At 40.7% G+C, this 22,528-nt stretch overlaps 1 protein-coding gene across 3 annotated transcripts in view; it reads left to right on the top strand.

The window, feature by feature from the left end:
• The window catches only part of LOC128738712 (septin-7), a 73,487-nt gene extending 55,188 nt beyond the window's left edge, over window positions 1-18,299 (top strand). For all 3 annotated transcript variants that reach the window (XM_053834037.1, XM_053834036.1, XM_053834038.1), the window contains one exon: window positions 14,496-18,299. In XM_053834037.1, the coding sequence (XP_053690012.1) occupies window positions 14,496-14,547 (52 nt within the window). In that variant the 3' untranslated portion in view covers window positions 14,548-18,299. The remainder of the gene's footprint in view (window positions 1-14,495) is intronic.
• Window positions 18,300-22,528: the final 4,229 nt, after the last annotated feature.

Below are 22,528 nucleotides of genomic sequence, written 5' to 3'. Positions count from 1 at the left end.
CATCATAAGATGTTTTGGTTTATACTCCAGGTTCTTCATTTGACAAAAAAATCAAATTTATATAAAAGAAGGTAAATGTTGAAATTGCGCCTCCCAGTTGTGGTACGTTGTATATTCAAATCTTGGCTGGGAGACACTATTAGAGTCAATAGGATCGAGTCCTTTCCAGGCGCGGCAAAAGTCGAGACAAGTTGACAGCTGACAGCCTTGAGAAGATGATCCGGCGGAGCGAGAGACTTAATTTTCAACGAAGATAGAAAACTTCTTGGCTACGCAGATGACTTTGATATTATAGGCCGAAACTTTGCAACGGCGGAGGCCATCTGCGCTAGACTGAAAGCGGAGCAGTCCAAACACCCCAAGTAACAACGCAAGTTTTATTGCACTCTTAATGCGGTTTTCCCGATCAATTGTGGTCATAAAAGCCATCATAAGAGTGTAATAAAACCCAAATTGTCGCTTGGGACATGATTGTTAGAGGCTCAAAGAGACGAACGTGCACTTTTCATGGACGGTTATCGTTGGGATCGCTGGTGACCACGGTAAACACAAATAAGGAGATCTTGTGGCGCATTTAAGCAGAAAATTGAGACTACTTTGCCCTTCACAAAACGCTTCCATCCGCTAGCCCCGATAGCCACCGTACGATGCCGACAAAATACATAGTCCTTATTGATGAACCGGTAGTTCTTATGGATTTGACGATACTCACGGAGGACATGCCCGCACTTGCGGACAATATTTGATGGAGCAAAAGCTGGAAGCGGAGAGCGGCGGAGATACACTAGAATCTCTTTTTACGTCCATTTATTTTACGTGATTTCCTTTTGCGCCATTATTTTTACGTACGGAATTTGAATTAATGTCGTCTCGTTTTACGTCTAAAATTTGAATTAACGTCCACCCTTTTTACGACCAATTGTGCTTACGTCCCAAAGTAGTGGACGTAAAACGAGATTTGCGTGGATATGAATCACGAGCAGCAGACACAACCTGGGAAGATTACCATCGGACATCTGGTGAAGCATACGGTAAACTACGGTGGACCGGACAGTCATAAGGAAAACGATTCTATTTAACAACCCCACGGGCACCCAAAACGGAGGGACCCTACGAGCGAGATGGCCCAACTTGGTCTTACGATTTGCGCCTTCTGGAATGCCTGGGAAATAGGCAATGAGTAACTCAAGATTGAGTTGCATGCAGCCGACTAGTTGAAACAGCACGAGGTCTATGCTACTGACGACGACAACGAGGATCGTACAACTGGTCCCGTAAATTTTCCTGTGCTCTAAGCAATTGGTAGCAGAAACTTCAAGCTTCAAAGTGTAGAATAAATTTTCATCTGTGGATTTTCATATTTTAATCTGCAAAAATTAATTTTCACGCTGGGCTCATCAGTGGCTCAACATTGTATTAAAATTGGGGCTTGAATTTGAAGTTTAATTTGAGATTGGACTTGAAATTGAACTAGAAATTGGAAAAATTAGTACTTAAAATTAGACATTCCTGGTCCTTTAGAAACATTAAAATTGAAACTAAAATCGGAGTTGGTACTTGACTGTAAAGTAACAAGTTAAAAATCAAAAGTATAAAGTGAAAAGTCAAAATTAAAACTCGAAAGTCATTTAAAAATTTGAAATTGGAACTTGAAATGTCAAATGTTGTACATCGAAATTGAAAAAAACATCAAAACGCTCTCAAAACGTGAAAAGCTCACAAATCAAAAAGCGAAAGCCCAGAGTCGAATCAAATTTCTGCTTTTTAAAGTCAAGTTTTTTTTTCATAACTTTCGCTTTTCTAAGCAGTTTTTTCCGCAATGCAATCAAATTGCTTATTTTTGGGATTTGGAATTAAATTGGACTTCAAACTGGACTTGAAATTTAACATGAAATTAGACAGTAAATCGGGGCTTACAATTTAAAATTTTACCGAAAAATGGCTTCAAATTGGACTTGAAATAGGATGTGAAACTAAACATCAATCTCTGTTGGATGTTACCTTCTATACGCAGAAGAATATTTTCTTTGGCAATGCTTTGCTCTGCTTCCCAATGAGCATCAGTTTTGTTCCATCTTTTTTTTTTCTGCCAGAGTACTACAGAATGCGTGCTTGTTTCAGTCTGTATAAGTGCCTCTTTGGTGTACGGAGAAAATAGTCTCTAGTCGCCCGTATATCGAGAAAAGATTGGGTTTGCTTGTAGTTGTGCCCTTTCTTGTATGATAAGTTGTAAGAGCAAATAGTATTTGGTATAATTCGGAGGCAGAAGCAGGTTGACAAGAAAATGAGAGCTGTGAGAAGAAGATTTTTCTTTCTTTATTCTTATGCTTATGATAAAGGTGAGCAAAAACAAGCCTGTCGATAGGGACAGGGCAGAAATTGATGATGGCTTTAGCACGAAGTGAAGAAAATAGTAAGAGAGTTAAAGAACGGCATCTTGTTCCACAAACTGAGGCACTTACAAAAATCCTTTGTAGGCGTATTCTAACGTGGGTTACGAGGGAGACGCTTCACAATGGATTAGATGAAAAGATGTTCATTTTGTGACAGATCTTCGATAATTTTTGAGAATTCAGTTTGTAGACCTACCATCTGTTTATAGACTTCAAGGCAGCGTGCGATTCAGTACGGTGAAATGAGGTATGGCGGATTCTGATTGAACATGTTTTTCCGATCAAACTGATTAAGCTGATATGTGCCCCTCTGAATGGTTCCACGGCAAGCGGAAAATGTTCTCAACATTTTATGTGTACTGTAGTTCTCTAACATCAAAAATTCACCTGCACCAAGCGAAAAGAAGGCTCCCAGCAGTCCTTCACTAGTGAGTTCCAGTATTCTGTAGATAATGTTTTGTACATTTTGTATCATAATCGATTAATGTGTGGTTGACGATATGATCGTCAATCGAGTGACCTGGCTTAGTAAAAGAAAAGAAGCTACAAGCTGTTTCGCGCGTACGAGTGACAACCTTTTTTCCAAAATTCTCTATCCTTAAGCTAGAGGATAGGCAACATACTTTTTTGTTTTTACTTTCTTTCAAATCAAACACTTACTGATGTCAAAACAACATCCAACCGTCCACCCTCCACCACCACCAAAAAAAACAAACCTTTATCTTCACTCCCCGTGTCCGTTGTTCGCATTTGGACCATTTTTGCAGGACCGCGTCACTTGCATCAAGAAGTTCCGATGAGTCCAAGGGCAGACGCGTCTTCGGATCGCTGCTGCGTAGGCACACTAGCTTCGGCGGCCCCGATACCATCCGTGGCGGGGCCTCGGCATCCTCTTCTACTACTACCATTACTGCTACCACCACTAATAATAATAGTAATAACTGCACGGTACCACCCAGTCCGCAAGAGAACAATGAGTCCTAATCCAACCGCAATGAATGCAAGCAAATCAAGTCAATCGACACCAATAAATAGTAGCAAGCTGAATCTATGTTAGAAAAAAGTTTAAAATTGTGCTAACGACCACAACAACTACTATTACCACTTATTCACACCGAATGTACGCGCAGAAAGGACAAAATGCTATTTCGTTTAGGATGCACCAACTGTTGCTAGTGCCGGAGCCAATCTGGTCAGCAAAAACTGATATCACATGCACACCATACACGCGCGTGCATCGCAATCTCGTAGGACTGTATAGAAACTCAAATAATTGATACTCAAAAAACGACACTTATCGCTAATCAATGTTTAGAAGCATACCCAACATTTGCTTTTTTTAATTGCTACTTTCAATTCTCTTATAATTCGATTGTTTGTGTTCGTTTTAATTTTGGAGAAAAAAAAATCGATAACGTTACGCAAGATTTCAATCAACAATAAATCATCATTACATGTAATTTCGTAATCATAAATCACCAATCAATAACTCTGTATAATGGATAGGGACGTACGTATGTTTTAGTTGAAAGCGAGCGAAGGATCTCGTAGAAAGGACTCTCATTAAACGTAGAATTAGTTGTACCATCATTCGTAACTATATCATACCGCATAAAATCATATGTTTCTTCTGGACGAAATAAACATTCGAATGTACCGAAAACCAGCAGCAACTAGTTATCCTTTTCTCATCCTTCTCTCCATCGTATTTTTCGACGCTATCGCCCCGGGTCTCTAAAGTCTGGATCATACCAACAGTACTTGCTCGATGTTTTCTACCTTTTTTCCCTATTGTTTTGTTACGTTTTAGTCTATCATTTGTCATTTAACATGTAACAAATTCACACCGTCATTTTCGCGTTCATGTTCATTAATAGTGCCATTAGTTTCTCACCATCTGATGCCAAACAGTTACCGAGAACAACGTAACGTAACTTGCATCTCGCTAGATGTGTTTGTGTGCCTGTAACCTGTCCTGTTTGTGTTTGTGTAACTATCAAAAGTGATTGTTTGTACTCTAACCAAACCCTGTTGCCCTGCAGCATGTTATTTTTTCTTCTGTAAATCGGTTACCATGCAGCTACTTTGTCCGATTTATTTTATCTTAGAGTAATTCACTACACATTTACACTTTAAAAGGAATCTATTCAAAGCAATCGCTTTTACCTGTAGTTTGTGTTAAGTTTGTTTGGCCGTAGTAGTTATAGTAGTAGGGTTTTTTGCAACAAAATTTGTGTTTACGAGTTGTAGTACTAGATCAACCCTTTCGACATTACTTGATTCGTTGGAAATCTTATTCGATTAATCAGTTAAAATGAATCTATTACATGCTAGAGAAATAACAGCGTTCAATAGTACAAAGGTTTCAATATAATTGGGTTCCCTATAATGTTGAATTTCCCACAATAAGTACTGGTTGACTTCAAACATCGTAAAAGGCATGCCCATAATTTCTCCAAGGTTGGTATTAGCTAAAACATACCATTAAGAAGATTGAGTACTGCTGTCGAATACTATTTTGATACTTTTGCAGGAATGAAAAGTCTACCTTCTTGATGGGATGTTTTTCAATTAAAACTAAAAACAAAATTATTGAACACTGTTCAAATCTTTTTAATCTCGTCTATCGTAATTATTGTACCAGCTCAACTTTACAACACTAAACTTCTGTACAACAAACAATATCCACATATGTACAGAGGGACGCAAAAGTCAACTGCTTTTTTTTATTATATCCCAGTATGTTTTCGCTAGAAAAAAAAACCACACGTGTTTACCGTATCAAAAGTAATTGTAAATTCAAACTACCGTGAAAAAAATTACGTTTTTTATTGTTCCTAATTTAGCTCACAGCATTTTCACCTATGTATCGCTTGCTTCATCTTCACAGAAACTCTTTTATTATATAATACAATTTTTCAATACGGAAAATATTCCTTCTTAATGTGTCACCGTGTACATGCAACTCGAAAAAAAAAATCTTCTCATTAAACTACAACTTTGCAGTTCCTAGAAAACAAAGTTACTTTTCATAACAATCGAAAATAAACTTAATAAAACTATCAGAAAATTACGTGAGTGTAAGTTCAGTCATAACTCTGATTTCTGATTATAAAATCAGGTCTTTAGATTACACATTCGATAAAATCTTGCCTCTCACCACGAATTAACCCTCTTAGGGCAAATTTTAGCTCAATCTATAAATCCGTAATCATCAAATTTGCAAGAACAGCTCTCCCTTTTTTGAAAAATATAATAATGATATTTTCATTTTTGATGTTAAACGCCGATTAACTTTAGAAATTTTTGTGCCATTTTGGAGGACGTCGTATTTACCCTAGAGGATCGGTTACCGACAATTGCAATTTGGTTTCATGTTTCTATTATAGACTTGCTCGACAAACGTTACGAGAGCAACATACATTGAAGTCGCTTTTTATGCCTTTGTTTACGCGATTTTCAAAATTTACGCTTACGCTTTACGCGAATTTTAAAAAATTCGAGGCTGATTCTATTCCGATTTTTCCGATTTTCTCGAACATCGCCCATCTCAAAAATGTACAGCTCTTGAAATAAACATCGTAGAATAAACATGTTTGTATGGAAATGTTTTCACGAAATTTTCCACAGTAGATTCTCATATTTCAAAAATACATATATCAGGAACCGAGCACCATAGAGGAAATATTCTTTCATGAGTATGTAAATTAAATTTCTCAAAAATTGAATTCAGAAAAAATATTTGAAAAGGTAATTTAAAGGTTGCAAATCACACGATCTAGGAGATCAATTTACAGGCCCCAAAACGACAAACCAATGAGAAGTCAACCATGCCTGCTCACACGCGAAAGAGTATGGGAAAAATAGCATTCAACACTTACGCCGCACACGCAGGCGTAAAAGAAACAGCCGCCGGTGCTGTGTGAGATATTTTGTTACTCACACACCCGCGCACAGTCATCCTCACATCGTCTTCCTGCATGGCTTATTTCCGAGGCAAAAAACCCATTTCCCACGAGTCCCCGTGAGGTTGGTGGCGCACTGGGATACAAATTTTGCATTACTTTTTTCTCTTCTTCATCTTCGCCCTCGATTCTACTCAAGGGCGGGAGCGCGATCAGCAGATCGGGCTGTAACGACGAACGACAAGTGACAACTGTAGCTGTTAGCTAAACACATACGCGCAAAAACTCGTTGCACTGCATGATGAAATAAAAGGGGGAGCATTAAAGAAATTCTCATGCCGGCGTGTTCGTTAGAATGAGTACGCGTGTGCGAGAAAATTAAACCACACGAGTGCGGGCTTCGCAACACTGCGACAAGCCTCATATCTTGTTTCGCGTACCCTGTAACAAGTAGTGCCGTCTTGTGGAGACTACATATTGGCCCGATCTAATCCTTGCAATCCTTGGCCAAAAAAATTCGATGCCCGAATCGGTATCGCGTTCCATTGAGAGTGACGTGGTCATGGTCATTTTGTTCGTCTTTGAAAAAGGACAGTCCGATGATTCCGTTCGAGAATACAAGAAAAAATGAACACTTGAGTCGATGAACATCCCTAATGAATATACTCTATCCGTTTGCTTCACCAACGGATTTTAAACGGTTTTCCTTTACGCACTACGTATACTCCGTGTAAAAAAAAAACTGAGTGTATATATTCAATTGACATCCAATTCAATTGAGTCCTAAAACCTCTGACCAAATGTGATAATTTTATTTGCTGACGTTTCCATTCAATCAGCAATGAGTTTCACCACTGAACACAATTTTTCGGTAATAAAGCCACCGTAAAGTCCACCGGTCAAAAAATTTGCTTTGAGACAGGTCATTCTAAAGTACTAGTTGATCCCGAATCTTTTTTTTTTTTTTCCATGTGTGGACTCATTACTGCGACCAGTATAGTTGATCTATTGTAATATCGCCCGGGTGTTTGCTGTATGACCTGCACTGCATTTCTTTTTGCTATAATCGCTATTGAATGAGCGATATGCTTATTAAATTTTATGCGTGCTTGCGTGTATTGGGGTTTACCCTTCCTTCAAAGCTTAATCTACTTTACCCACTTATTCCTCGCTGCCAGCACTATCCCATATTATAGCCGTCCCTGGCGAGGACTCATTCGTACCTCTGACCAGTACACTTAACTATAGGAGGGACATTTGCACTGTTAAGAGGCTTCAGAGGGTAAATATAGAATTCAGCACGAAGGAAGGGTAAATGGAGGGGCCTGAGAATAAACCCATGCTAAAGTCACTTGACATCGAATGGCTTGATTCTGCTAAGATTCGAACCCACGACCACTCGCTTGTCAAAGCAGACTCGGTAACCTTGCGGCTACGGAGCCCCCCGAATCTTCCCGAATCCCGAATCTTACGATCTGGAATATATAAATGTCTGTTCAGAATTCAGAAAACTGCGGATACATTCCATTGACCAATGTTTGAGTTCTTATATTGCATAATATAGCTCTAAGATGTTGTACATAAAAGAGTCATAGCCGGAAACTGAAATAAACAGTTTTCATGGTGGTATTGCATTTTATTTAACTGAATAAAAACATTATCTCCACTGTGCTGATTCTATAGGATGGCAATATAGCTCTTTTGTGTGAGTGGCTCTGAACCGTCTATTGTCTACCGCAAACCGATTAATATGGTCAGTGTTAAGTCAGACAGAACCGTGTGGCAAAATTCTGACTTCGAGAAAGACGCATTCAAAGTTTGCTGGATTCGAAATCATCTAACTCTGGCTGTGTGCAACATTTATGTAGTCTGATTAGAGTAAAATGTTACCTAGAAAATTCTTGATCGTTTGCTATCATTAACTCATTTTTTTAAATTTTGCGACTTGGTCCGGTCTGATTTAACACCGACCGTATGATATCGCGACAAGCAATCGAGTTGAGCATGCGAATCGAGCAGTCGAGTTGAGCAGTTGAATCGAGTGGTCGAATCGAGTAGTCCAGTCGAGCAGTGAAATCCAGCAGTGAAATCGACCAGTTGAGTCGAGTAGTTCAGTCAAGCAGTTGAATCGAGTAGTCTAGTCGAGCACTTCAATCGAGCAGTCGAATCGAATGGTTTAGTTAAGCAGTCGGGTCAAGCGGTTAAGTCGGACAGTTCATTCGAGCAGTTAAGTCGAGCAGTTGAGTCGAGTAGTCCAGTCAAACAGTTTATTCGAGCAGTTGAGTCGACTAGTCCAGTTGAGCAGTTAAGTCGAAAAGTTGAGTCGAGTAGTCCAGTCGAGCAGTTGAGTCGAGTAGTCCAGTCGAGCAGTTGAGTCGAGTAGTCCAGTCGAGCAGTTGAGTCGAGTAATCCAGTCGAGCAGTTGAGTCGAGTAGTCCAGTCGAGCAGTTGAATCGAGCAGTCAAGTCGAGCTGTCGAATCAAACAAGCCAAGCAGTTGAGTCGAGCAGTGAAATCGAGCAGTCTAGTCGAGCAGTTAAATCAAGCTGTTCAGTCAAGTAGTTCAGTCGAGCAGTTGAGTCGAACAGTCGAGTTGGGCAGTTGAACCGAGCAGTCGTGTCGAGCAGTTTAATCGGGCAGTTAAGTCGAGTAGTTTAGACGAGCAGTTGAAGCGAGTAGTCTAGTCGAGCACTCGAATCGAACAACTCTGTCAAGCAGTCTAGTCGGGTCAAGCGGTTCAGTCGAGCAGTTAAGTCGAACAGTTCAATAGAGTAGTCCAGTCGGGCAGCTGAATCGAGCAGTTAAGTCGAGCCGTCCAATCAAACAGTTAAGTCGAGCAGTCAGATTGAGTGGCTAAATCGACCAACTGAATCAAGTTGTCAGTTGAGTCTAGTAATCAAATCGAGCAATCGGGTTGAGTCGAGCAGTCTATTCGAATAGGCCAATCGAGTAGTCGAGTCGAGCAGTTAAGTCCAGTAGTACAGTCGAGCAGTTGAATCAAGCAAATGCGAACTTTCCGCATTCAAACTTCGCTTTTTGAACGATCATTTGACTGTTTTTTGAATCCAGTCAATCTGCCGCTTGCGCTGCTGCCATCTTACAATTCATGCGGCTTCTCAGCAAAAGCAACCAGTCGATCTCCCGTTTTGCTTTGCGCTTTGAGAATATAAACTGCAAACTGACTGGAAGCATACGGTGACGTATTTTTTCGTTTCTCTTTTTGTCTCCAAATCGGCTGCTCACAGTAATAGTTTGTCACCCGGACGTCGGTCCGACGCAAGCAAAATATTCGTATGTATTGGACGGAGTCCGACCGACTCTTTCCATGCACATATAGTGGTTGTTTTTTTGTAGTATTGAATCATACGATTGTGCGGTTGCTTTTCGTTAGCGTGGCGATTGCCAGTCATTTGACTGTTTTGCAGTCATACGCTTCTCCAAACGGTAAAGGCAACTTGATCGAAACGAAAATGTTAAAAAGCTTTAGAACGCGTTCGTTCTACTGCGTGCAATCGGCGTTTGACTGAGCAAACTGCCAGTTGTGTTATGCATAGCGTTCGTATTCCAGCACTAAACGGACGGTGTGAACTTGAATGTGCGTTGGTGTGACTGCGGTAGAAAAAAAGGATCGGTCGAAGTCCTGGTCCTGTCAGGGACTATTTTTAGTTACCGATAAGCCTCTTATGATGTCCTGTCCTGTTTTCGGTACAGACATAAGCCTCCTATATAAATAGATGGCAATGAGGTAGTACGGCGCACCAATCGAACTGTCGAAGTACCTATCGAACAAAATGGCTGCTTCTATATTTTGTCTCGAAAACTTACCGGGTTTTATCGAATTCTGTATTCTTTTTTTAGGTGGAAGTTAACTTTTCAACGCAGAACTTGAGACCTTAAAATGAAAACAAAACTTGTAGTCAACGCATTCTTGCTAAAATTTCCCGGCTGCCGGTTTAATTATTGAGTGGCAATGTTGCTAAAGTTAGGGAGCTTTTTTATTGCCATACTTACTTATCCTGGTGCGAACAATGCTCCGCCAACAAACTCGGTCCATGGCTATTCGCCTCTAATTTCTCGATTGTGCCACGCTTTCCAGGTCATGTTCCACTTAGTCTAACCAATGAGCGTGCTGCGCATCTCTACGTCTGGTACTAAGCGGATTCAAGGCAAAAACCTTTTTGGCGGGGTTGTTGTCCGGCATTCTCACAAAATGTCCCACCCAGGACTACCAATCTTATTAGCGTTTTGTACATGGTACATTTGGTACAGGAGTGAAGCTTACCAGACCTTAGGGTCTTGTGGAGTCCGTAGTAAACACGACTCCTGGTAAGAATAAATCTGCGTATTTCTGTGCTACAGTTATTGACCGACGCCATCAACAACCCGAGGTATACAAACTCGTCCACCACCACAAACTCGTCCCCATCGACTACCATACTTTTGCCTCGACTGCTCAGCAACCGCCTGCTACGTTCTTCCGACAATATCCACGTGGTCAGCGTAGCAGATAAATTCGATAGATTTATCGAAGATCTAGAACACCTTCTAGAGTGATGCCGAGCGGAGACAGGAAATACCATTCAAACGGGCTTGATAACGCGCTCGATATCCTCACACGGCAATGTACACCATCCATCGTGGCTTTAATCAGTCTTGGTAGCTTTTCGGGAAAGCCGTTTTACTCTCCACGGTCGATAGTATCATAGGTGGTCTTGAAATCTATGAATAGATGGTGCGTAGGGGCTTGGTATTCGCGACAGTTTTGGACGATCTGTTGCAGCACAAAAATTTAGTCCGTTGTCATCGTCTGTCCACAAGCCGGCTTGATAACTTCTACGCAAATCTACTGGCTAGCGGCGATAGACGGCGAAAGATGATCTGATGATCTCACATCTCAACTTGTTACCGTCCAGTAATATTGGGCATATTACCATCCACTCTTATGGTAGCTTCCAGATCCTGACTATCAGCCAGTGCAGACGGGTCGCCAACCTATCCGAGCCCATCTTGATAAGCTCCGGTGCGATGCCATCTTTGCCAGTAGCCTTGTTAGTCTTGAGCTGCTTGATGTCTTCAATCACTTTTGTGGGAGATGTGCCGACTCCGCTGTTATCCGTCGTCTACTGATGTAGTCATCACTCTTGATGTCTTGGTATCATTGTAGTGCTGCTTCCACTTTTCGATCACCTCACATTCCCGATTCGATTCCCGACATGTTTCGGCTCGTGGAATAAAGCCTTTGTGGGGTACGTTCTGTTTATGGTAGAATTTGCGCGTTTCCTGAGAACGATACAGAAGTTCCATGTCTTCGCACTCCATATCCCACTTCTTATCCCGGAAAAACTGGGTTTACTGTCTTCGTTTTTGTCTATATCGTTCCACAGTTTGACGGTTCCCCTGCTGCACCATCATTTTTCTCGTCTATCATCCACTGGCATTCCTCGTCGTTACGTCGACTCCTTTAACGATACCCCAGCAATCCTCAAGAGGGGCTTGGTAACAACGGATAGTCTTTGGCGCATTTTAACCATCAAAGGGTAGTGGTCAGAATCGATGTATGCGCCACGGTAGGTTCTAACGTCGATAATATCGGAGAAGTGTCTTCCATCAATCAAAATGTGGTCGATTTGTGAGTCGGTTTGTTGTGCAGATCTTCAGGTGTAACGATATGGGAGGCTGTATCGGAAGTAGTTACTTCATATGGCCATATTTATGGAGGAAGCGAAATCAATGAATCGATGGCAGTTTTCAGCGAGTGTGCGCTGAATTTTCCAATAACCGGTCTAAATTCCTCCTCCTGGTCAACCTGACTGCTTTGAGATCGGAATAAATCGGAAAGAATGTAGGTACCCCTCCCAGAAAATTGAAAGACTTGCACTTCCATGTTCCAAGCTTCCATTCATTAGTTCTTTTTCGTTCGTTTTCGTTTCGTTCGTAAAAAATTAACAAATTTTTTTAAATTTGATAAACATAGTCAAGTTTTCTTAAAACTCGTTTTGGCCTCGAAACTATTGGACTAGTTTCTCCGTTTGAGGTTCGTCCGAAAATGTTATATCGGTCGCAGCAAACGGACGTTGGGAGGGTTGGTGGTTTTCGGATCAACGTTTATCTTCAGTCAGTCCGTCAACTCCGGTGATCTCTTGGAATAATGGGCCGACACCAAAAGACCGCGTGAAACTTCTGTATGAAAGCGGTATCTTCCGGCACTGCGTACTATATTTCCCTGTTCATCGCAAACCCTGAAGGAAAGTACATCGTTAGCCACAAAAGGGCCTCCTTCGGAAACATAGTGTGGTGGCAGATATTCGACATCATCGTTGGAGGGGCCTGAGAATAGACCCATACTAAAGTCACTTTAACATCGAATGGCCTGATTCTACTAAGACTCGAACCCACGACCATGTAAACCTCGTCATCCATTATGATCACGATGTCACGTTTCGCTGGAAAGATATTTTTCATCAACATCTTCAGCCGTTCCTACTGAATGATTGCCAGCTGCTCAGACATAACCGGCTTCGACGGACGCTTCCGCGCATGAAAATGTCCATTTTGGCCAGGTACTTCTTCACCGTGTGGTCGGTGCCCAAGTTCGACGCTCTCGCCTTTCTTCAGAACGGAAAAGTTGTTGTAAATGCCGGATGGGATATATTCGGCGGATACAAAGTGCCTCACGATGTCCAATTTCTTCGCTCCGGGGTGGAGCTGGCAGTACGAACGAAGTATCGAGCGTAGTTGCTTGACAACAATTTTGCGCCGTGGCTGCAGTAAATCAACCGATAACCGAAACTGGACCTTCTGTTTTTATACGAAAGACTTCGCAACCAGCTGTTAAGAGTGCAGAACAATTGCGGGGCCAGTGCTACGATCCTATTGACTCTAACAGCCTCTCCCTGTTCGAATCTCGGGAACATGTGATGACTGGGACTGGGATAAGGCCAGCGTCGCACCTCGAGGTTAACTGGAAGACTCAGGCAAACGTTACTACAATTAAATTTTAATTAGGGGAAAAATAGTGGTACAGCTGGAATAGTGAGTCAACGGAAATAACTTCGCCTTAAAATATTCCATGATCTTCCCATTTTGTCTACCCCGGATTTTATCAGCTTTTTATACCGGTTTTGTCAGCCTATAAATTTTGTTTAACTTTTGTGCTTTTAAACATGATTTATAAAACTTTTCAGCCTGCAAGACACTATTCTGATTTTCTGGGGAGAGTTTTTGAATAAAATGATGCCTTCTTGCGAGTAATTCGAGGTCAAAATTAGGGTATTTTCATAGTAAAAGTTCTATAGTTCCTAAACAAGCAAAGATAGAGGTATATTACATTCAGTAATGTTGCGTATTTTTACTATTTGTACAACTTTGTGAAACAGGAAAAAGTCATACAACAACTACAAAAACAGCTAAAATAGAAAAACTGATTTTAACGATTTTTCATTTATGAGAAATAGAATTTTTCTATCTTTGTTGAAGAGATAAAAGGTTAGTCTTCAGCAAAATTTCTTGTAATAATATGCTGTAAAACTTTGCAGAACACATCAATGTGTTATATTGAAACTGAAGAAAAATAATTTTTTTATTGCACTTTTAGGGGGATTAATAAAAATTTGAATTCCGCTGAACGATAGAACTTTTAATTTTAAGAAACTCTTCTAAAGGTTCCATAAACCTAAAACCAAGTTTTCCCGCTCAAAGCTAATGCGCACCAAAAAAGGCGAACCGTTTTGTGGTATGTGATAGAGCATTGTTATGAAGAGAAATCATGCTTTGTAGCCTTTTTTTGAATTTCTGGTTATTTTTTGACCTACGGAACGATATAAACAAATGATAAGATCTCTAAGCAATAATATAAGAGCTGTTGTTATGGGAGTTAAATTTATTCGATAGCACACTCGAAGCTGCATTTTCAATTTCAAACAGTCAATTATCATCACCCATAGTTGCATGTGCCCTTTTTTAAGTCTAAAACCTTTTTCTATTAGCTTCGTAACAAACACACACAGAAACACACAACACACACATAAAATGTACACACGCATTTTTTCAAATGCGACATTACTAGCGCGTTCTCAGTATATCACTAATACTACAACACCTAGCCCACCCCGCCATTAGTAAACCGTAGATCCGTAGAAGGTAACCGAACATCAGTTTAATTTCTATTTTCTTTATAATTTATCCAACCCACTTTTCAGAACAATGGACAGTAATAAAGATAAAGGTAAGAAGAAGAAGGGTCTGTTTTAAAAAAGGCAGAAACAGAGTAAAGACAATGTGGTGATGTTGCGTTTCCCTTCGATCGTTCGATTCATTCGAGTTCGTCTAGGGCTTGTTGGGGAGGAAACCCTCAATAGGAAACTGCGCCAACAAATGCTTAGTAGACGATCCTTTCTTCCGAAAAAACAGACACAGACACGTGCATCCCATGTATGTGTGCATTGAGCAACCTTTTTCGACTTCTGCTCCTACACACAACTATTACTACTACTACTATTAGTACTACTCTCACCTATTACTCCACAACTTACCGCTCTAGTAGTATTGGATCTACCGTCACCAATGTTAGTGTACTACTGCTACAACTACTACTACTACTATTACTACCGTAACTATCGCTAAAACAGCTCGCATCGGTTTAAATGCGAACAACACACAAACAACGGTTTGGTTTGGTTTGGTTCAGTAGCTAACGAGACCAACACGAAAACACGACTCCAAAAAAAAAACAAAACAAAACAAAAAATAAATCACACAACAGTTCACTACAACATCGAGCAACAGTGAAAGCATAACAGCAATGGACAGTAGATATGTAATTGTAGGTTAAATTATAACGGAAAAGCGCACGCAGCAGCGGGCGCGCTTGCTTACGGTAAATTTAAGTAAGAAAAAAAAACAGAAACAAAACACTGATTTCCTGTACGTTTTTACTTTTATGTTTTCTTGTGTAAGCCTATTATGACAAAAGATGTGAAAAATTATGATATTCATGTGTATAGATAATGATTGATAATGAGACGAGTATATTAAGTGTAATGATTTTTATTTAGTCCGGCATTTTCGCATTATGAAATAAAATGTGGAAAACGCACGCACACATTTAATAAACTTCACCACCCACAACATTCACAAGCGATTCGAGTGCGGCAAAAATGCGCGTATGTGTGTGTGTGCGTTCGCTTCCGGTCGGTGACGAAATCGTTCGTCGTCTTTTCAACCCAATCGAAGAGAATTCAAAAATTAGGGCCGACAGACACACACACATTTGAAACAAACAACAGCAAATAACAACAACAATGTGTAATCGTTTAACGGATATGCCATATATATTTAGAGTATGTATATTTATTAAATTATTTTATTTTTTTAAAAAAATTATTTTTATAAAATAAAGTTTTTTGAAGCAATTTTATACACCCTTTCCCCGCGCGTTAGTACACAAACAATACAGAGAAAAAACATGCATAACTACAAGCAGCCTATAGAAACAGCAGATAAAAAAAATGACATAAAAATAATGATACACCACTACACGCTTAGTTTTTCCACGTGTTAAAAAGCACGCCGATTTCTTCGCAAGCAACAAAAAAGGCGAAAAAGAAAATCCTTTTTGTAAAAAGTAAACCACCAGGGGTAAGAGATATATCAATCGAAGAACCAGAAAGGAGGAGGTACGCTCTCTCGAATTTTGAGTAATCGAGGAAAGGCAAAAAGAAAAACAATTATTCACGTAAATAAGCATCAGATACGAACAGATCAAAGCAACCAAGTAGGCGAAGCAAAGGCAGAATTTCTCTCATTTTTTGAGAACAACAGGTTTGAAGTGTAATTTTATCAACGATTTCAACTTAGCAGTAAAAAGCCAGTTCAGAAAATAGTTACATTTTAATCAATTATTATTGTTCACCAGAACAAAAAAAAAACGATGAGTGGAAAAAAACTTGAAAGCAATTTGATAAAGCAGACAAGCAAATAAAAAAACGGAAAGAGTTGAACACGGTTTTAATAGACGAACTTTTTCGTAGCAGCTAAAATCTCATTTTTATAAGATTCCGATAAATTTGAAGATTTTAATACCATTAATACCAACTCTAGCAGTGTGGTGTCTAACTCGGACGGTCGGTGATTCGTGGCAAGTTTTTTTTTGCACAACAATCCTGCTTACCGAGCACCGCACGCATTTTCTTGAGGAGGATGACTCAAATAACATAGAGACTTAACTTTTGTCAAACATGAAACAAAGCATAATACAACGAAGGTAGACACTCAAACCGGCGCTTTTGAGGGCGTATCGTTTTTCCAAGTTAGACTTTCCTCTTATTCAAACTGTTTAAAGTTAATGGCGATAAAAGCAGCAGCTCAATACAGCAAGCAAGCAAGATTTCATTTGTCGATTTAATCAATCTAAAACTAACTAAGAACACTGGAAGTTGTGGTATTTTGCGGGTTTCTCACTCTTCGCCGTTTAAACCTTCCACACACACATAGAACCTGTCTGTTGTAGATCTGTCCGGCTTTGTGGGGTGTGGGTTTTTTTCACACAGCCTACACTCTTAAATATTACCAAACTATTCAGAATAGTTTTCAAGTCTAAAAACTTAAATTCTGAATAGTTTTGAACCAAAATATCGGTAGGAGAAACTCAATTTCTAACCATGAATGGGTAGAATGTGAGTTTGTGCGCTTTAAAAGTATTTCAATAACTGTAAGGGGATAATATTTGGGAGTGTAAAACATTAGTTTTTGTTGGTCGTTTGTTATTGCTAGTGCGGTCGGTACCTTGGCACAAATCTCCGCTGCCTAGTTTTGCCAAATGACCAACAATGGCAAATGTGTTGTGAGCAAGCTTAACACCAAACGACAGCTTTGATCAATCTGTACAAAGAAACATTTCTGCTAAAACTTAAAAAAAACAATTACTAGTAATTTAAAGATATCTTACAAATATAAAATGTAGGATAAAAGCAGAATATATATATTTAGTATCGGATCGCTGTAACGTAAGCCGCGTAACGCATATATTCCCAACATTCAAAACTCGTATAAAATATATTTAGAAGGCAACTGATGGAAAAAAAAAATAAAAATAAAAGAAAATATCTGAGAGACTGATACACTATATTGCTCAAAAATTCTATTACGAACGCTACGTTTGATACGAGATTTTTTTTGTTTCTGTTTCGTTCGAAGCCCCACGATTCGCTAATTGGGTCGATCCCCAAATGAAACAGGCAAAATTCAAGAGATGTTTTACTTCTGGTGTACGGAAAATGTGAGATACACCTGACGTAAGCAACCTTTGTTAGATGTTCTTTGGCTTTGGAGAAGCATAACACCTCCATCTCCATGGTGAGCACTGCAATGGGCACACGCTGCTGGTGGTGTACCAATCATAATAGGCCATGTGAATAAAACATCTTTTGAAGTCGAAATCGAAAGTGACAAACAGTTGGGAAGCATTCGCATAATTATTTAGTTTTGTTTTACTGAAATCTTAACGGTAAAAAACCAGAAAAAAAAACTTATTTTCACCTTGATCATGTGATTCGAGTGTTTGACTTTAATAGTGTACCGGATGCTGACTTTTTTGTTTTCAAAACCACGTGGTATTAAGAAAAATTCCTACTACAGTGAGTGCTTGTGTTTTTTCCATACAACAGCACAGAGTTAGAGGGCAGGCAACGAAACATAAAATTGGAACGGGAAAACCCCCATTAAAACTACTAGACCGCGCGCGATAGGTATCAGTCTATAGCATATAAGGAAAAAAACTAAAACTTTCTAATGGAAACTGAATCACCCTCACACAAAACTTTACTTATATATACAAAAGAAACAAAAAAAAAAAAAACAAACAAAACAAAACGTATGTACATTCGACAGCAGGCGATCGTAGATGATATTGAGATTGCACAGACTATAAGCAAGCAAGTGCAAGTGTGTTGTACCGCGGATAAAACTGGGTAAGAACGAACTTTAAAACAACTACAAAAAAAAAATTCAACAAAAATATTCAAATAAATTTGAAATGCTTGAACGTTTCAGGATTTGCTCATTTTTTGTGAAACCTCCCGCATCGTTTAACACCGTGAAGCCGTGATTGGGATAGCAATAACACATTCGCACACGGGTTAGCAGCAGCAGCAGCAGTGTGTTGCGTCGTGATATCCAATATTTTATCTAATCTAGACCCGATGTGGCTCGAATCGGCCACAGTCCAGCTAGCTAGCTAGCTAACTAGATAACACCGTCAATCCGAAATCGTCCTCCCAGTGTTATATTTCGCTCGTAAGCAGTTTATTTTAAGACTGGTGGTGGCAGCACATCAAAAACTGTTCCGGTGGTTGCTTATTTCCGGTCATTTTGTTACCATTGAAGTATTAGCTGGCGGAAGTTAAGTCGGAGTTTCTTCAATGGGACTCTACATCGTGATCCCGTTGATTATTTTTGTGCTGATCATCATTTGGATGTCGGTGGTAAGTATCGAATGAAACTTTACTTAGACTTATTTCAGCGGTGTAAACTTCGATTCTCGTCAGTGCTAGGTTTTACAGTTCTTTAAATCCATTTACGCGACCGACCGAATTGTGGTGTAATTGCATACGACCTTATCGGCTGATTGCACAAACAAAAGCGATGCAACTCGTGAACAGTTGAACAGTTGTACAAAAGACTTCACAGTAAATTGAATGACCATTACATTCATCAGTAGGTATTATTTAGCAATTCGAAGATTATGATTCATAGACTTTTAACAAAAGATCGTTTAAGGTCGTAATTTACTGTCAGGTATGGGGTGTCCCGAAACAAACGTGTTTAAACAAGAGTCTAACCAACACTGAATCGCAGTGACAAAAGTACCCAACATGGAAAAAACACTGAATTTATCATCGAGCAGAACCACGTTTTGTTGAGACCTGCATTCGAATGACGCTTTAGTCACGTTATCTATCACCTAACCCAGAAATGTAGAACGAAATAATGAGGATTATAGACAAAGCACCAAAACGTGTACCACTGTTTTAATGCTCAGTTCTAGCTTGAGTTTAGAAATGGCGAGGATTGGATGGCTTACAAGAACCATCATCAGCAACCCGTCGAATTGACCAATTAATTCAAAATTCAGAAAGGTGAATAAATTCATTTGATACTGCGCACAAAGACTAAAACCGAGAGTGACGTAGAAACTCGGAACCAGCGAAAAGAAGGCGGAAGAAGCTATCACGAGCTCTTAAATGCCCTGGTTGGACTTCAGCACCAAGTAGTTTCAGTAGATTCAGTAGACAGCGGAATTCATAAGATGGCAAGTGGTCATGGTTGATCCAGCGTACGTTTCTAAGTTGTCTCTTGAGTAAGCTGTCCAGGTCAGCGTTTTGGTACACATCGACGCTGAACTCTAGAGCAGGATGATATTCGCCAAGTGGAACTAGAGGGTCAATGACACGGGACGGGACAGAGTAACTAGCTGATTTGCTGATGAATATGAGGTCGAGATATCGCATATAAGGATTACAGGTGCCATTAATCTATAACAGATTGCATCTAGCTGCACCATCAAGTAGCATCAACATCACAAATAGCCGCAATTTCCACGTCAAAATGGGCTGGTTTTAGTGACCAGCCACAATTATTGTATCATAAACATTTGAAACTTGGCAAACCTTTTCAGTACAATCCACATGTGCTTGAATAATCCCGAGATCAGCACGTTTATCTGGGGGCAAATAGAAACCTCCCACAAATAGATGGCTGTTTCTTAATTGAATTACAACGAATATTCTACGCCAGCGGAATGGGTGACTTCGCAATAGGTTGAGTCAAAATACTTTCTGATGGCAAACGCAACACCAACCCGACGGACACTGTCTAAAAGCTTTCGATCCATTCGGTAAACAGCGTACTGATTGCTAAATAGTTGTACAGAATTGATTCTGTCAAGAGCCAAGATTCTACTAGCATGATACTGTCATAATTCTATCCGTCATAAAGCTATCAATGGATCAGGCAAAGTTTCCACCAGAATGGAAAAAGTCGTTCATGTTCCCGGTTTTAAAAAAGGCGTACCAGGACGATCAGTTGATACAAATTTGCTAGCTTTTACTACATTTTGTATTAACACAATTGACTTAGGTTACCAAGTAGATGCCATTCACACAGATCTTAAGGCCGCGTTCGATCGGATTGATCATGATATTGCTCTGAAGAAGTTTGCTAAACTTGGGTTTTGTCAACGCCTTTCTCGCTGGTTGAAGTCATACTGGAAAAACAGGAAGCTACAAGTTAAAATCGGATCATCGCTTTCTGATATTTTCGTTAATGAGACTGGAGTTCCCCAGGGTAACAACCTTGGCCCGTTGTTATTTTCACTGTTTTTCACTGTCTCGTAATTTCATTCCAGCGAAATAGAGCCGTGAATTTTTCGAATTTGACTATCGTATTAATGATCAGATACTTGAACGTGTGGAGTGCATCAAAGAACTTTGGGTTTTGTTTGACACAAGGTCAACTTTTCGGAACCATCTCTCAGCAATCATCGATAAAGCAAATAGACAACTGGGATTCATGTTCAAAATTGCCAAAGAGTTCGACGACCCACACTGTCTTCGTTCATTATACTGTGCACATGCCCGATCTGCCTGGCGCGGTAACCATAGCATGGCGGTAGAGGAAATGCTTCGTCAAACACGAGCGTCTGTTCACCAAGGAGGTGCGGCTCAAACAGCGTCTGTTCTCCATGTTAGGGGCGGCTGATTATTATACTCGTCCTTATGCCAGCAGGGACTCTAAACAGTGCTGTGCACGATGGTCCTCCGGCGAGACAGGGGGTTAGGGGCAGGCCCAACAAGCCGCCCTGGAAAACTAAAAGTTACCAACAACGAAGAAGAAAATAGGGATCGGAACAATCGGCGTCGACCCACGCGACGAAATAAGGACTACGATTGGAAACTCGGGACATGGAATTGCAAATCGCTCGGCTTCCCGGATTGCGATAGGATAATATATGATGAACTACATCCCCGAAACTTCGAACTCGTAGCGCTGCAGGAACTTTGCTGGACAGGACAGAAGGTATGGAAAAGCGGGCATCGAGCGGCTACTTTCTACCAGACCTGTGGCACCACCAACGAGCTGGGAACCGGCTTTATAGTACTGGGAAAGATGCGCCACCGTGTGATTGGTTGGCAACCGATCAACACAAGGATGTACAAGTTGAGGATTAAGGGCCGTTTCTTCAATTACAGTATCATCAATGTGCATTGCCCACACGAAGGGAGACCCGATGACGAGAAGGAGGCGTTCTACGCGCAGCTGGAGCAGATGTATGATGGCTGTCCAGGACAGGACGTGAAAATCGTCATCGGTGACATGAACGCGCAGGTAGGACGGGAAGCTATATATAGACCGGTAATCGGGCCAAACAGCCTGCATGCCGCAACGAACGACAACGGCCAACGATGCGTAAACTTTGCAGCTTCCCGCGGTATGGTAGTCCGAAGTACCTTCTTTCCCCGCAAAGATATCCACAAGGCCAGGAGATCATTAGACCAACGAATAGAAAACCAAATTGACCATATTCTAAAAGACGGTAAATTCTTCTCTGATGTTATAAACGTTCGCACCTAACGCAGTGCGAATATAGATTCGGAACATTTCCTAGTTGCAGTCTGCATGCGCTCAAAACTCTCGACGGTGCATAACACGCGTCGAAGTCGTACGCCGCGACCCAACATCGAGCAGCTACGAGTCACCGGAGTTGCCCAGGAATACGCGCGGCAGCTGGAAGCAGCGCTACCAACGGAAGAGCAACTTGGCGCAGCAACTCTTGAAGATGGTTGGAAAGGCATTAAGACCGCCATCGGTAGCACTACTCTAGCGGCACTAGGTACAATGAATCCGAACCGAAGAAACGATTGGTTCGACGGCGAATGCGAGCAATTAGTGCAGGAGAAGAATGCAGCACGTGCGAGGATGCTGCAACACCGTACGAGGGCGAATGTGGATCGATATAAACAAGCACGGAACAGGCAAAACTCGGTCTTCCGGAGAAAAAAGCGCCAACAGGAAGATCGGGATCGGGACCGTGCTAACGATAAACGGAGGTTCTACGAGAAGTTAAGTTCGCACCGTTCGCGCAAAGGCCATGTGCCATAGGCCGATATGTGTCGAGACTCAGACGGTAATCTTCTGACGAACGAACGTGCGGTGATCGAGAGGTGGAAGCAGTATT

This window comes from Sabethes cyaneus, chromosome 2 (assembly GCF_943734655.1).
Source record: "Sabethes cyaneus chromosome 2, idSabCyanKW18_F2, whole genome shotgun sequence".
In the NCBI taxonomy this organism is placed as follows: Eukaryota; Metazoa; Arthropoda; class Insecta; order Diptera; family Culicidae; genus Sabethes; species Sabethes cyaneus.
This window is presented reverse-complemented; position numbering and strand designations above follow the sequence as displayed.